This window comes from Pogona vitticeps, chromosome 6, assembly GCF_051106095.1.
Source record: "Pogona vitticeps strain Pit_001003342236 chromosome 6, PviZW2.1, whole genome shotgun sequence".
NCBI classification, from domain to species: Eukaryota; Metazoa; Chordata; class Lepidosauria; order Squamata; family Agamidae; genus Pogona; species Pogona vitticeps.
The window spans coordinates 38,849,299-38,864,774 of NC_135788.1; the positions used below are offsets into that span (position 1 = coordinate 38,849,299).

The following is a 15,476-nucleotide window of genomic DNA, read 5'->3' on the forward strand; positions in this document are numbered from 1 at the left end:
TTGTTCAGCAGTTACAGTAACATTACTGCTGCTGCGACAATATGGATTTTTTGTTGTTGTTGCAAACATTGTTTTGAGAGAGAAAGGATAGGTAACACATGTTAACTAGAGACTCTAGCTAGGTTAGGCAGGAAATTTTGGAGGGAACCCTTTGTTAACACTTGTGCAGCAATCTCTGCATAAGATAATGTGAAGAGTTACAGCGGAAAAGCAGCTGTTTTTTGCTGCTTGTTTGTTTCTCACAGGATTTATATGTGGGCTGCTTTGCTGGCGTAAAATTGACATTTTACCCAATTAAGAACAATATTTATTTATTAGTCCTGTAGTCCATATAGGTAAGTTTCTAGTCTTTAGTAATTTAGGAGAAATAAATATCAGATAGAGGTCAATCCACTCTCAATTTTGTGTCAGAATGCCAAAGAGTAAAAAGAGTAAAAAGATAGTGTTTGTCACAGTGAGCCTATTAAAATAGAAAGAAAATATTAAACAGCTCTTCAAAACCATGCAGACTCTTAAGTATATTTCACTGAATTGGAAGAGTACATCACTGAGTGTCTTGCATTATTGTATTTCAGATAAAATAGTAGTGAGAAATTTTACTTCCTGGTAGTCCTATATGATGTTGAACTCCATCTGTGTTTTTCTGTTAATTAAATCCTACACGCCAGACTTCAAAATGCTATTTTTGAACATTACCTTGAACCTGTACATAATATTTGTTTCTAGTGTAATTTTTTCTAAATTTGAGATTTGGTATGACAAATTCTAGAATATACCGTATTTTTCGCTCCATAAGACGCACCTTTCCATAAGACGCACCGATTTTTTAGGAGAAGAAAACAGGAAAATATAATCTGTTTTCTTCGCTCCATAAGATGCACAGACTTTCCACCCCCCTGTTTTGTGGGAAAAAAGTGAGTCTTATGGTGCAAAAAATACAGTAGATTTATTTCTGTCAACAATTGATTCCCTCAATTGGGCTTGATACATGTAAGAATCTTGTGGTACTTCTGCTTTTAAAAATGGGTTGATAAGTTTCTGTGTATATCTCCATCTTGGAACAATTAAACTACCCTGTTTCCCTGAAAATAAGCCCTAGCATGATTTTTCAGGATGCTTGTAATATAAGCCCTACCCCAAAAATAAGCACCAGTTAAGTGAAACCCCGGGCATCACTATTGTGCAACAACCAGAAGAAGATGACATGACTGTATTTGAATAAATGTAGATTGTTGTGCATGAAAACATCTTCTGAAAATAAGCCCTAATGCATTTTTGGAGCAAAAATTAATATAAGACCCTGTCTTATTTTCGGGGAAACACGGTAGTAGACTGTGGTTGGGAAAAAATCACACCAAATTCTATTTCTTTTTCTTTCTTTTTTGATGCCTTATCCTATTATATCTATATCAATGTAAGTACAGCTGAACCAGATGGATTTTAATGCTAGAATTGTATATGCATCTACAATAAATTGTAGACCCATCTACAATTTAATTGTATATGCATCAACAATTTTATCTTAATGCTCTGTCATGACATAATTTCTGTTTACTGTATTAAACAAAAGAAAATTTTAAATATGGCCCCACTTCTCTCAGCCTTTTCAGCTTGTCGCAAACATTACATTTGCCAGAAAAGAATTCCCAGGAGAGGATAACATGCTCTGTTTTCTGCTCCAAACCCAATGGGAAAACAATAGGAGTTACTGTTCTGCACCTGCTCCACAATGTGAAAAAAAGTCTTGCTCTCTCGTCCTTTTGTCTGTTTTTCATTTCAAAATTGTGAGAGTCCTGGCATTAGGTCCTTATTATGCATAGCGCTTTATAAGACTAGAGTTAACATACAGTATATTGAAGTGGAATTGAAAAAGAGAGAAGGAGTTATAGTTGAAAAACATCGAAGCTGCAAGAGAATGCAATTTCAGGGGAAAAAAAGACGAAACAAAGAGCTGATGGGTTGGAGGGTGAAAGGAGCTGAAAATAGGAGAGGTAGCAAACTAGACAGCCCTTTAACTGCTAATTTTTAAGAAAAACAAGTAGCATGGCACAAGAGCTGAAGACCAGTAGCATTGACTCTTTCTTTTACTCAGTCTCATATGCATCAAGACACAGACGAACCTTTCTTTAACCCCAGCATAATCATGTCAACACTCACAGGGAATTTGCAAGAGTTACTTTGTGATTCTGTGTCTTTGACAGAGCCACTTTTGCTTTTCAAATAGAAGGAAGGGTTTTAAAACTGCACTAAGGTCATTTTTAGATAAAGTGACTGAGGTGGAGATATGTAGGCTCCATGTGCTAGGAAGATTTGCTAGGGCCTGAGTCAGAGGTCCCTGAGGCTAGCAAACCCCAGGCCTGTACTTGCTTATTCCTGATTATGTATAGGCATTCCATCCATAAAGGACTGAATGGGAAAACAAACTGAAAACAAACGATAAACAAGCCTACGCTACTGGAGCTGTGTGGCTCATATCTTTCACAGCCTTGATAGGAAACTTTTATGTAAGCTACTGCTCTGAGTTGAGAATAGCTAAATTAAAATCAGAAACAATATTACCAGTATGGATGCTGTGAGAACAGAGGTGAAAGCACATAGAGTTTATCACTCTCTCATAGCAAGATTGGGTGGGGAATCCTGTTCCTCTACGACAGGGATAGGAAATTGTGACAGTGGGACCACAGGTTGCCCTTGAAGGTTGACTTTACAGCCCTTAGCTCCAATAGACTTTGCCCCTCTAAATCAATCAATCAATCAATCAATCAATCAATCAATCAATCAATCAGTCAGTCAGTCAGGCAGTCAGGCAGTCCCCTGGGGGGAAAAGGGAAGTGAGCTGACATTCCTAGAAGCTTCCATGTTCAGTGATTCACTAAGAACATCTACAGAATTTAACACAAGGAATGCCAATTTTCCAAAGCCACAAGTGGAATCCTGGGGCAGGAAATTGGCCTCCAGATGCAATGAGGTCATTCACTTTTCTCTACAGCCACTGAGAAACAAGGTGAGAGGTATCAACATATGTGGGGAACCTCACAATGTGCAGAAGTAAAGAAATGATTTTAAAAAAACCAAACCTAAGACAAGGTGGGAAAAAAGAGGGGGAAGCTAGTTGTGGAATGTTGGATGTCATGTGAAGAACCTAAGGGGGTGCAATGGTTGGCTTGAATCCTGTCCAGATTATCATATGTTAGAGTAACTAATTGATAACTGGAACCCTGAACTGGAACATTCCTGTTATGAGGTGGGAATATATTGCAACATTTCCATATAGGTTTTACTTGTAGTGGTGTGTTGCCCAGCCATGAAAAAGACTATACTGTATTGAATATGAAAGAGGAATAAAAACTACATATCTGGGCTTGCTGGAGATGAGAATGAGGATGTCTGAGCTAAGCAGAACTTTCAGATTTCATCTATGGTGAAATGAATGTACTCTGGGTTTGTGCAAATGTCTCAACGTAGGAAAACAACTAAAGTATATTTGTTATCTCACAATTCATTTAAGCATTTTTCTTCTTCTGTTTGTATTTCTGTGCAGTGTTTGAACTAGCTACCAATCACCAGGACGCTTCTTTTTTTATTGGGTGATATAATGGACTACTTTATGTCAGTGAGATTTTTGCTATCTTTTAACATTTACTACATTACACGTAAAGGATTTTTAAATCTGCATGCCAACTGCAAGGGTCTGTGTCTACTTGTTAGTTGGGCAGCTATGCAGATGATAAACATGTCACAGGTGGCACATTTCTTAATACAGTAGCTTGAAAACCTTTGAAGTGCAAGTCTGTTTTCATAGTAAGATAACTAAAACCATCACCCATATAACTCCCCATCAGTTTTCTGAATATTAAAGCTTAATTTAAACATGCCAGGTTTTCTTATGTCAGTCACTGCTAACTTTTTATCTGCAAGATGAGATTTGAGCAGCTGGTGATCCTACTCTAACCTTCAGTTTGGGTCACTGTCTTCACTAGTCCACTTACATAATTGTTCTTTCTAAATAAAGATATTAGCTTTGCCTGCTCTTTACTCTCTTCTCGTCTAACCATTTCATGACAAAGCTTTCTCCCATTTATGTCTTAAAATAATTTGATTGCTGCTTAAACAAACTTTGAATGGAGTGCTCACTGTTTGGATACTTCAGTCCATTTGTTTGTTTGCCATTTGAAATACCTCAACCACCTTTTTGCAAAACAGTGATTATGCACCCACCAAGTAGCTCAGGAATGGAGAATCTCTCACCTTAGTCCAGATTAGTCTGAAAGGCTCTCTGGTCTATTTTCCAAACTTCTGTGATCTCTCATCAGTGACTAAAGATAATATAGGTTATTCATAGACTATGAACCTTTTGCGTGGAATTGAACTCTGCTTTGCACATAGTATAGAGGAGTGTTTTGTATGCTTGGTGGGAAAATGTCTGGGTGGGGAAAAATCATATGTAGCCCTGCTTTGTGCCCTGACACCATTTCAAAATTGAAAATTGTACTCTGGGCTAAAAAGAGTTCCTTATTCCTATGCTAAATGATTATCAACTACAGATACCTTGGCATGTGAAAAGTCCTGGTTAATAAACACAGACAGAAAAGTAGTGATTTTATACAGTACTAATGAATTGCAGAATATATATTTGTGCACTGTAAACATTATAGATCTTTTCCACCTCCTGAAAGTTTGTTTATTTATTTCTATTTTAGGGAAGAACACATCTACCTTCCAGTTTTTCTGCAATGTGTCTCCTTAAGTAGCTTATAGTACAGATGGTCCATAGAAACAGTTCCAGGTGACTTGTCAGTGGCTACAAATCAGAACATTGCTAGTTATTGTCAAGGAAGTACTTTGAGTAGGGATGGGCATGAACCACAGTTTGGCAGTTCAGCCCAGTTCAGCACTGCACCCGCACAGGTGTTACGTGGGTACTGCGCATTCCCCTCTCCCACCTCTTCTGCGTGCTCGCCCAATGCACTCTTCCCTCCATAGCATGACTGCCCACTCATGGATCACAGCATGCTCTTCCCTCATCCAGTGGCCACCCACTCAGATGAGGAGGTGGGACAGTAAAGCCTGCAGAGCTGTCTTTGAGTGGGCAGCCACCAGAGGAGGCAGAGGAGGAAAGCGCATACCGCAGTCGATGAGTGAGCAGTCACATTGGGGAGGGAAGCACGCTTTGCCCAGGAAATGGCTGTGTTACAACAGATGCATACTTTTGCCTGTTGGGTGCTTCACACATTAATCCAAATACTTCAGACCACAGTTTTATGATAGAAACAGACAGAAGGATAAAATAAAGTACACTGCACTGTTATTTTCAAAACAAGTAGCTCCACATGTCTTGCAGGACAAGCCTATGCATGTTTACTCAAAAGTAAATGCAGTATGTTCAGTGGCCCTTACATGGTAGCAGGGGTAGAATTACTGCCTTTGAGCCGGTGGCTGGTCATCTGTCCGTTTGAATGGTGGGAAGGGGATTTTACTTCCATGCCAAATTCAATTTGACATAGAATGTACTGGTCTTGTATGTAGTAACTCTACAGAACAGCAAGAAAGTTGCCAGAAGGCTTAGATATGTCAATCTGGGAAAGCAGCCATAGACAATTGTTGCTATTGGGGAAAAACACATTCTTGAACTGGACAGCTGATCTCTCTGTTGTCAGAGACCCTTGAATGGCCATTACTGAAACACACTGAAGGATAAAGACTAGAAAAGAAGATTGATTGAAAATACCATGAGATGGAGGGCTCGCCAAGACTTTATATAAATGTTGTACAGGTATGCTAAACACAGGGTCAGTTTGTTTTCATGTTGCAATTCTGTATAAGACAAAATCTGAGTTACGAATTAAGTTTCATTCAGCTTTGTACTGACAGTGTTGTGGTTGTTAATTAACTGGAAACTGAAAAAATATTTTCCAACTTCCTTTTTGTGCAGTTAAAACTATGATAGGTTTGTTTGTACTTTTATCATGCTTATATTCTTCAAGTAGAATCCAAAAATGTTCCTGAACTAGGAATCTTGGTTGCAGTAAGCAACGATGATTATGGAGGGGGAAAAGAACAGGATGGCTAAGATTCTAGTTTTTCTCATCAACATCAACAATTGTGTAATTATGTATTGTAGGGACCTGGTTAAATGAAGCAGATGAGCTAGCCTGGTTTTAACGCAATAGAGTGCTCAAAAAGTGCCACACCTTACAAGGAGTAGGGACATGCAGTTCCTATGTTCTATAGCAGTGGTCCCCAACCTTGGGCCTCGAGATGTTCTTGGACTTCAACTCCCAGAAATCCTAGCCAGCAGAGTTGGTGGTGAAGGCTACTGGGAGTTATAGTCCAAGAACATCTGGAGGCCCAAGGTTGGGGACCACTGTTCTATAGAATTGTATTTCCTTGTTTAGATATCTAATGTCAATTGTTGCTAGTTTAAATGTTGTTTGAAATAGATGTATCATATATTCTGAGCCAAATATGTTCCATTTGTGCAGGCATGGGCGATTTTTTTGGATAAAATCTTTTGCAAGCAACCTATTTTGGATATCATTCAAAAACTCAAAATACTCATTCATGTACCTCTTGCTCTTCTTGTTATTTAAAATTAAGGTTTATTAGATTAATCATAATGCCTCTTATAAGACATACATGGGACTTTTCTTTTTGTTTACACATCTACACATATGTTTTCCCTAGGAAAGGGTTTGACCAATTTGCTTGCAAGTAAGTCGGTTTAGAACTGTAGCTCCAGTAAGCTGCTGTTATGTGTGTTAGTATTAACCACAATAGCATGTTATTGAGATGAAAGCTGAGGATTAATGAATGTGGCTTACAGAAAGGATACTACTTCAGTTATGAGTGGAACATAAGCAAATAAAATTCAAACAGTTAAAGGTAAAGGTTCCCTTTGACATTTAGTCCAGTCATGTCTGACTCTAAGGGGCGGTGCTCATCCCCATTTCCAAGCCGCAGAGCCAGCATTTGTCTGTAGACAGTTTCTGTGGTCACGTGGCCAGCACGACTAGACACGGAACACCATTACCTTCCCACCGTGGTGGGACCTATTTATGTACTCGCAATTCCATGCTTTCGAACTGCTAGGTTGGCAGGAGCTGGAACAAGCGACGGGAGTGCACTCCAATGCATGGATTTGATCTTACAGCTGCTGGTCTTCCGACCTTGCAGCACAAGAGGCTTCAGCGGCTTAACCTGCAGCGCCACCACATCCCTTCGGACAGATCCTGGTTTTATTTACAGAAACAAGTTTTTAAGTCCCCCCCCCCGTATTAAGCATGTGAATTTGTTTATGTTTTTCCCTTGATCTAACTAGTCAAGATGTCCAAGGGTCAGCTGAACTGTCACCTCCCCACACATGCCTTATGTAGCAATATTTTGAAATTATTTAGGACTATACTTTTTATTTATTCATTCTATTTATACCCTGCCTATCTGGTCATTTAGACCACTCTAGGCGGCTACTTATTGTGGCCAACATTTTTGTTCCTGAGCTAGGAAATGCTTGAGTCTGATGTAATCCACCTTCTCCTTCACCCTGTCTCTTTTTTCCTCACCCATTATGTTTTTTTTCTGCCAGCAGATCAGCCAGCAAGAGAGGGGTATGCCTACATTTCTGTTGGCAAAAGAACCTTGTGCGTAATCCTGACCCAGGTTTGGCTCATCTTTGAGTTAGTACTTAGACTGACTGTTTTTGTTGTCCTTGATTTCTTTTGCACCGTCAGTCTCAACACTGTGTGGTCCTGTATACGTTATTTTATTATATGTCATAAGCCGCCTAGAGTGGTCTTATAGGCCAGATGGGCGGGGTATAAATCAAATCAAATCAAATCAAAGAAAGAAAGAAAGAAAGAAAGAAAGAAAGAAAGAAAGAAAGAAAGAAAGAAAGAAAGAAAGAAAGATGACTTAACATATAGTAACAGAATTCCAGGTTGGCTGATATCTTTATTAAATCACTAAAAAGTTGCAAACAAGGTTTGCTTTTGAGTTCTCCAAAACTCTTTTATTAGGCAAAGGTAGTGTAAAGTTTCAGGGTACAGAAGGAAGTTAATAGTAGAGGGAAAAAGGAAGGGACCAGATGTGTTGCCCGTTCTTCTTTGTTATCTGTGGCTTATTGGGCTTCTGCATCTGTGCTGAGATGGTCCAGAATATTCCAGAACCGAGAAACCTTTGGAGGTAGTTCCACCCCTGCCCTGTAGTACACCTAATACAGGGCACCAAAATGATTTCCCTTCAGTTTTTTTTCATCCGCCAGCTGTGTAAGAATACTCTGTAGCAATGGAGAACAATAATTGTTTCCTTTCTGTCTTAAACTTACTTCAAACTTTATTTGCATTTATCTCCTTTGATCTTCCTTCAGCTTCCTTGTTGGCCCTCGGTATGATTCAATATGAGATGAAGGTGTTGTGATAGCAATTTAGTATTTCCTTTTGCATTCTCTGTTGACAATCCTGGTTGGGACCGTTTTAGATCTGTCCATTGCTTTGTGCCAGGCACACCAACTCCTTTGTTGGCTCAGAGAAGAAGAATTAAAAAGGAGAACAAGATGTTTCGCTGCCAAGAGCAAATTCTACAGTCATAGAAATAAGATAGATAAAACTTTATTACGGTCAAAAGACCAGCCACAAATAAAACATCAAAAATATATAAATATACAGAGATATGCAAAAATAGAAATAGGCATTTCAATGATAATGTACATCAGTGAGGATTCATTCTCCTCTGACTGTTAAATGTGACTACCAGTTTGACTTAAACTGAATTTTTAGTCCTCATGTGATCTTGTTTCACTGACCTAAGGACTGCTGTTTGCTTCATATTTTTCTGCTCTATGGAGACAGTATGTCTTACCTAAGATAAATCTAGAGAGGGCCCAACCAGGCTTTTCATTCACAGAGGGAAATCTATAAACTGTTACCCTGACCTCTTTCCTTGTTATTGCCTGTCTTCAACAACAATCACTTCCACATCTGACCCCATTTTCTAGACAATTTGCCTTCTTCTCATCCCAAAATGTTGTGACATCTTTGCCTCATTAAATATGAAAGCCCACATTTGTAATTTTTTTAGCATTCCAATAAAGATATGACTCTATTTATAACTTTGATTCTATGGATGGATCACATGGCAATAGCTATGTAATATATATTTTTAAATCTATATAAATGATTTCTTTCTTTTCCCATGGTTCAGAGTTTTAAGAATTATACATTTCAATGTTTGTATCTGTGTAGCTTCAGAGAAAAAAAAGCAAATTTGCTTTAGAATGGGATTTGAGATTCTGCTCTTGCTTTTTTTTCTTGAGAAAACAGTAGTATCACCCAGAGATTACTTCAATAAATACTGTAGTGAACAGACCTTCTATATAGTATGCCTGCTGCTTATCCTCTGATTCTAATTGCATATACTTGAAATAAAGTAAATTAAAATCAATACCAAGAAACATATTTGGGATGCTAAAAAGGAAGTGATATTAATGACAGCTGTCATGGAATACAGAAAGCCTTGCTGCTGTTTTCCACAGTTCCCCATAAACGTCAGAGTACAAGGGTGAGAAGATGCCTCCCCTCTTTTATTGCTCTGGAAGAAATGAACAAATCTGTACAAACAGTTGTAAAATCTGTCTTCTCTGCATGGTATATTGACCATTACAAGGTTTTATTGGTTAACATCTGCATATTTGATTTTATAGTTAGCTTTTCAACTTGAGAAAGAAGTGTTAAAAAGGGACAGTGTGGACAAAGAATGGTCTGAATCTTTAGCAAAGTCTTAGTTTCATCACCGAAAAGCAAAATTGTATGAAGGTGCTGCAAAACAATCCATTCTGATCTGCCAGCAATAGTTCAAGATGTAGGGTGATTTACTGCGATCATTCCCATTAGGATCTTAGGATCACAAAAAAGTGACAGTAGGAATGAGACTGTGGAATGGAGTGACAGTAGGAATGGGATGGAGGCCCATGTGTAGTAATGAAAGCTGTGTTGTAAATTTCTGTTTTTGGTTGCATCTCCCAGGATTTTGCCTGGGGGAATTCTGGGAAAATAATGGGAATTCCAGTCAAAGAATCTGGAAGTCTCATCCCCGGTATATGGTAGATTTGTTGCTTTTCCCCATGTACATTGACACAGCTGTACACAGAAGCAAAATGGGATTTCTAGGAGCCATGTTTCCATCATAAACTAGAGACTCAAACAAGAAGGGGAAGCAGGTTTGAAAACTACGTAGTTGTAAAGGGATTGTGTTTGGGTTAACCATGTAACATGTACAACATAAAGCCTAGTTTAATCACCTCAGAAGGAGAGTGATTATGCATTTGTGTGGAAGCAAATATGTTCATGAGTATGGCTGTTTTTCAGATCATGGTTACATGCCTGGAATACATCTGTTCCCAGGTCAAAGCATTAGCTGAACATGTTCTCTTCACAGGGTCTGCTTATTGGCCATGACAATGAAAAAAAAACAGATGTGGTGGTCTCATTTATTATTTTCACTCTTTGCATCAAATTTGTATTAGAGAAAATTACAACAGTTTGAATAGTAGATTAGTGGTAACTTTTTATTTGCAAATTTATTAAAAAATAACTAATAGAATTCTCTTTCAGTTTATGAAGTGCAAATAGCTTGCTAGTAATGAAATAAACACATAACAATTGTCTTGATAATGTACATGTTAATGAGCTGTTTCATAGTTTTTCAGACATGAAATACCCTTGCCTTTTTATGAAAGGGCAAATATAGTACAGTCATAGTCATTCATTTTTATTGGGAAATTGTTTCAGTTATTGCAGTTTTCCTTACGTTATGTTGGTGTTCTCATACAAAGTACTGTACAGAACACTGGGAAGATATTATTCCGCCCGTTTTAAAAGCACAGTTTTTAGAAATGTGTGCATTGCTTTTTGTGCAATGTGAAGAACTGAAGTAAATGAGTAGTTAAGATCAAGAAAACAATTTACTCCACGCTTGTTACCAAGATGTTCCATTTTTCAGTGTTGTTTATCATGGAAGAATGTCATGCTTATGTGACAAAATTTGTAACTAGTCAGAAGTTTGAGGCACAGAAATGCAACCATAGGCTACATGATTTTGCATCCATGGCTTAGTGATGTTGTCTGTGAGATCAACTGATGCAAAAAATTCCAAACTAAGGTTCTGCTAGTACCAGGTGAAAGTAACCAACTTTGCAAACCATGCAGAACTATAATCTGAGCCTCAACACTGTGCCGTATTTAGAAATAGGTTGTGTTGAGAGTTTAGTGCAATCTACTTCCAAGTAAGAATACAAAATTACAGCCATAGTAAATCCCAACAAAATAATGAGAATTAGTAGAAAAGCGTTAGTCTTGTGGTTATTCTTTGGAGTTATATATTGATAGAGAGATGAAGTCATATTATAATGTGTCTGCCATCTGCCCATTTTCTAGTGTTCCCCTAAATTAACTTTTCTGAGGCAGTAATTCTTTAGATTTTCATCAGGGGTTTTTATTTTGTTTTGTTTTTTCAGCTGCTGCTGAATTTTTTAAAGGGGTGATAGCAGAGCCTGTACCAGAGACCATTTGCATGCAAAATCCATGCCCTACTGCCAAGCTATGGCCATTCTCTGGTATTTTGAATTTGAAACAGAATGTTGCAGTTGACGTAACAACATGGAAAAATTATTTATCTGGTCCTACAAACTGTTTCAGAAGCTATGAGTATTTATACAAAGTATAACTGCAGACCTCAGAATCGCATCCCTAATGGTTGTGAAATGTTCAGCCATACTACTTTGAACTAATCCAACCTCATCTGATTTTCAAACCTTAACGAAGTCCAGGCCTGTTTGGTACTTAGATGACAGACTATCTGGGCTCTCCAGGGAGGAGTAGGATATGATCGTGCCTGAAAACCTGGGAATCTCCTGCTGGGAAGAGATGACAGGAGCTAGATGGGCTGATAGTCTGACTCTGCTTCCTAGTGTACTCCTAATTAGATGGTACACTCTAGGTATTTTAAAGTCAGGAATAATAATGATAATGGTCACATTAGGTGTATAATTGTTGTTCTTTGTTTAAGGCTTGATTGTCCTGTTCAGAAAACATTTATAAGATACTGTTTACAATCAAGCTGTAATTTCTGAGTCATTATTTCATGATATGACCTAGTATGATGTACATTCAAGCATCTTGTTCCTTAAGTGTAGCTCAGCCGTATCGCCATATTGCTACATTGATTTTTATTATTTATTGCCATATTGATTTTTCAGACTATGGAGGCTCCAAGGGCTGTGTATTCTGACCTCAGGAAAATGTAGAGTTTTAATATTAGCCTGATGAAGCAATGTACAAGCACATGTATTTTTTTTTCAACAGTTTAAATTTTACTGATTGTGATAAGCAGTAGGACTGCAAAGTATAGATCTAGGTTTGAGCAGGTACTGCCCTATTATTCTTTGCAGAATATGTGGAAGATTGAGCCATCTTCTTGACAATTTGCAGGGTTCTCTGTGTATATCGGGAATGTGCATATATGAATAGCTGCTGATTGGAGTCAGCCATCTCAAGAGTCTTCTAAAAAATACTACTGCTTACACCAGCTCTTGCTGCCTGAGAATTTTTGAGCAGGGGAAACAAGACAGCTTTAACAGATGCTTTCCACACTAACTTTTTAAAATAATTAATTCAGATTTACTGCCTATGCCATAAGCATGAAAATGCTTTCAGGTTAATGCAATGTGTAAACCAAATCCCCTCAATACATACATAACCATAAAATCAACAAAAACACCAGGGTAAAATATTAGATCGAGACATAGGAATGTGCTGTATACCAAATCAGATTGTTACCGAGCTCAGTATTATTTACTGGATTGACAAGTAACTCTCCAGAGTGCTAAGCACAGGAATTTTACATTAGCTGCTACCCTAAACCCTTTATACCACTGATACCAGGGGTTTAAGTGGAAAATTCTGGCTTAGCACTTTGGCATATTTTTGCTATTGTCAATGTAATGCTTATCAATGGCTAAAACCTGTAAATGAAATTTCTTTTTCAAAAAGAAGTGTGGGTGCTGATGGAAGAAGAAGAAAATCCATGATTCTATCTACGATGTGCTGCCGATTACTCAACTATAGCAGTAGTGCAGACTTTGCTCAGCTACTATCTGAGGTATCACGACAGTTCTCAGATACCCTGGACTGCCAGAAAGACAAACAAGTGGGTCAAATCATGCCTGAACTTTCTCTGGAGGCAAAAATGATGAAATTGAGTCTGGCCTACTTTGGGTACATCTTGAAAAGGCAAGATTGGCTGGAAAAGACAATAATGTTGAGAAAGTTGAAGGCAGCAGGAAAAGAGGAAGTCCAAATACTGTATGAGGTAGAATGACTCCCTCAGGCAAACCACAGGCATGAGTTTGTAAGAGCTTAGCTAAGTTATTGACAGGACATTTTGCAGATCACTTATAGAGTCACCATAAGTCAGAGGTGATTTGAGGGCACGTAACAACTACTGTCTTATACCAGCTCTCGCTACTGCAGGAACTGTTGTGAAGAAAAACGTTCCTTTGTGTAGTCTATTGAGAGTTCAAAAAAAATTATTATATCTGAGTGAGATTGAACATTTACTATTACCACTATTTTATAGCTTAAACTTTGCATGCTTTCTGTGCTCAATTTATAGTTAAGCTTTAAAATAGATTAATACATTTTCATTTTGCACAGTGCTTTATGAGTTGTTTTAAAGACAGTCTGTTTTAAATTGTAGATTTATTCATTTTTAACATTCAGACAAAGCCTTGCTTGCTTTTATATCAGTTTTATGCCTGCTGTTAAAAAGCAACACTCTATATAATACTACTGTTAATTCACTGCTAATGGTGTTCTACTAATTGCTCAGCTAAAGAGAATTTTAATTCACCTGCCAAGGGTGCAATATTTCTTAGAGTGGGCAATTGTGTGTTGTAAATTTGGGGAAAGTAACGGGACATTTTGCCTTTGTTTAGGTTTTTGTAGGCTAATAAAAATAAATTGCAATAAGATAGAATAATGCATATGCTATTTGTAGGAAAGTTTAAAGCTGAGGTGTAAATATTGTTGGTTTTTACTGCAGATCTGACCATTATTCAGCGATGGGTGGAGAAAATCTTAGTTGACCCAGTGGAGATCTCCACTGAACAATTACTGTTGCATCCGCAATCCAGCAGGTATACACAATTGCCATGGCAGGTGGTAGAAACAGGATCTTTGGTTTCCTTGCTGGCAGATCTTGTTTATGTCTCATCACCCCAATGGTTTAAGTAGCAAGAAAGCACCTCTGGCATGGGTAAGGGGCTAAATACTTGGACCTGACTAGGAAATACCGGTTCATCCCTGAAAAGCTCAGTTTTGGGAGCCCTCTCTTGTTTGTGACTGGGGGGAACATTGCAATAGGCTAACAACATTAGAATGCTTAATATCTGACAATTAAAAGTGAAATTACTATCCTTCAAGCACCTCCCTTACTGCTGGCAGAGAAGGATCTCTGTGGCATCCTAACCTCCTTCATGCTCTAGATCTGGAGATTAGGATTGTACTGTAAAACCCTGATGACTGTGGGGACCATTGAAGTGTGTTTCATCTACAAGCGAGATACTTCTATTGTCAGGTCTCTGTACTTTGTTAGTTTTTCCAACTCTTTTTTCGAACTCTGACATTCCCTGGAATTGCAATGTCAATGATCCAGACATTTCTTCATTCTATTACTACTATGTCTGGAGTATTATGTTCAAGGTGTTTATCTGTTTGAATCTGGAAATCCCACAAGATCGTGACTTCCTCATTTTCTGACACCTTCTCTACCTGATGTCCCCATGGGTTTTTGGAGGCTGGCAAGTAGTATTTTTTGCGTAATGACCAGTGCACTAATTTTGTCATTCTGTCATGTCTAATTTTGTAATCTATTTGTGCAGTCTTTGGACATTCACTGAGGAGGTGCAACACAGTTTCATCTTTTTCTTGGCAGAGTCAACATTTGCCATTAGCACTAATTCGTTGGATCGTAGCTTTCATCACATTTGTTTGGAGTGCTTGTGTAGCAAAAATCAAGCCTTTCTTTCTTAATGGTCCCCAGTTTTAGCCATGCCATGTTGAATTATAATCATGCTTTCCATCAATATTTCTCAGGTGTTGTCCATGTAGTGGTTTATTTTTCCAGCTGTTTAATTTCTTTTCAAATTGTTGTTTCTTATATTGAGCCTTTGTTTCTGTAGTATTCAACATATTCTCCATTTTTACTGCCTCAAGTAAAGTTTCTCTGCTAGTACTGATATAATCATTTAGGCTCCCCCCCCCTTTACTATCTGCCGTATTTGCAGTAATCCATGGCCTCCAATTTTTTGTGGTAAATATAATCTGTCCACATCCTTTTTTGGATGTAGTGCATGACGCATGTTCATCATCATCATCGCCGTCATCATCGTCATCGTTGCTGTTGTTTTGCATTTATTTATTTATTTA

The 15,476-nt window shown here is 38.0% G+C and overlaps 1 protein-coding gene across 4 annotated transcripts in view; it reads left to right on the top strand.

Moving 5' to 3' along the window:
• Positions 1-15,476, top strand: part of PLCL2 (phospholipase C like 2) — a 124,598-nt gene that overhangs the window by 57,480 nt on the left and 51,642 nt on the right. Inside the window, exons 1-2 of one of the 4 annotated variants that reach the window (XM_073003363.2) lie at positions 4,701-5,773; positions 7,586-7,656. The exons of 2 other annotated variants lie outside the window; for them this stretch is intronic. Coding sequence is in view for 1 of the 2 variants with exons in the window: in XM_073003361.2 (XP_072859462.2) it covers positions 7,504-7,656 (153 nt within the window). In the remaining variant the exon portion in view is untranslated. Of the gene's footprint in view, positions 1-4,700; positions 5,774-6,406; positions 7,657-15,476 lie in introns of those variants that run through there. One more of the 4 variants, XM_073003361.2, reaches the window with a different exon arrangement.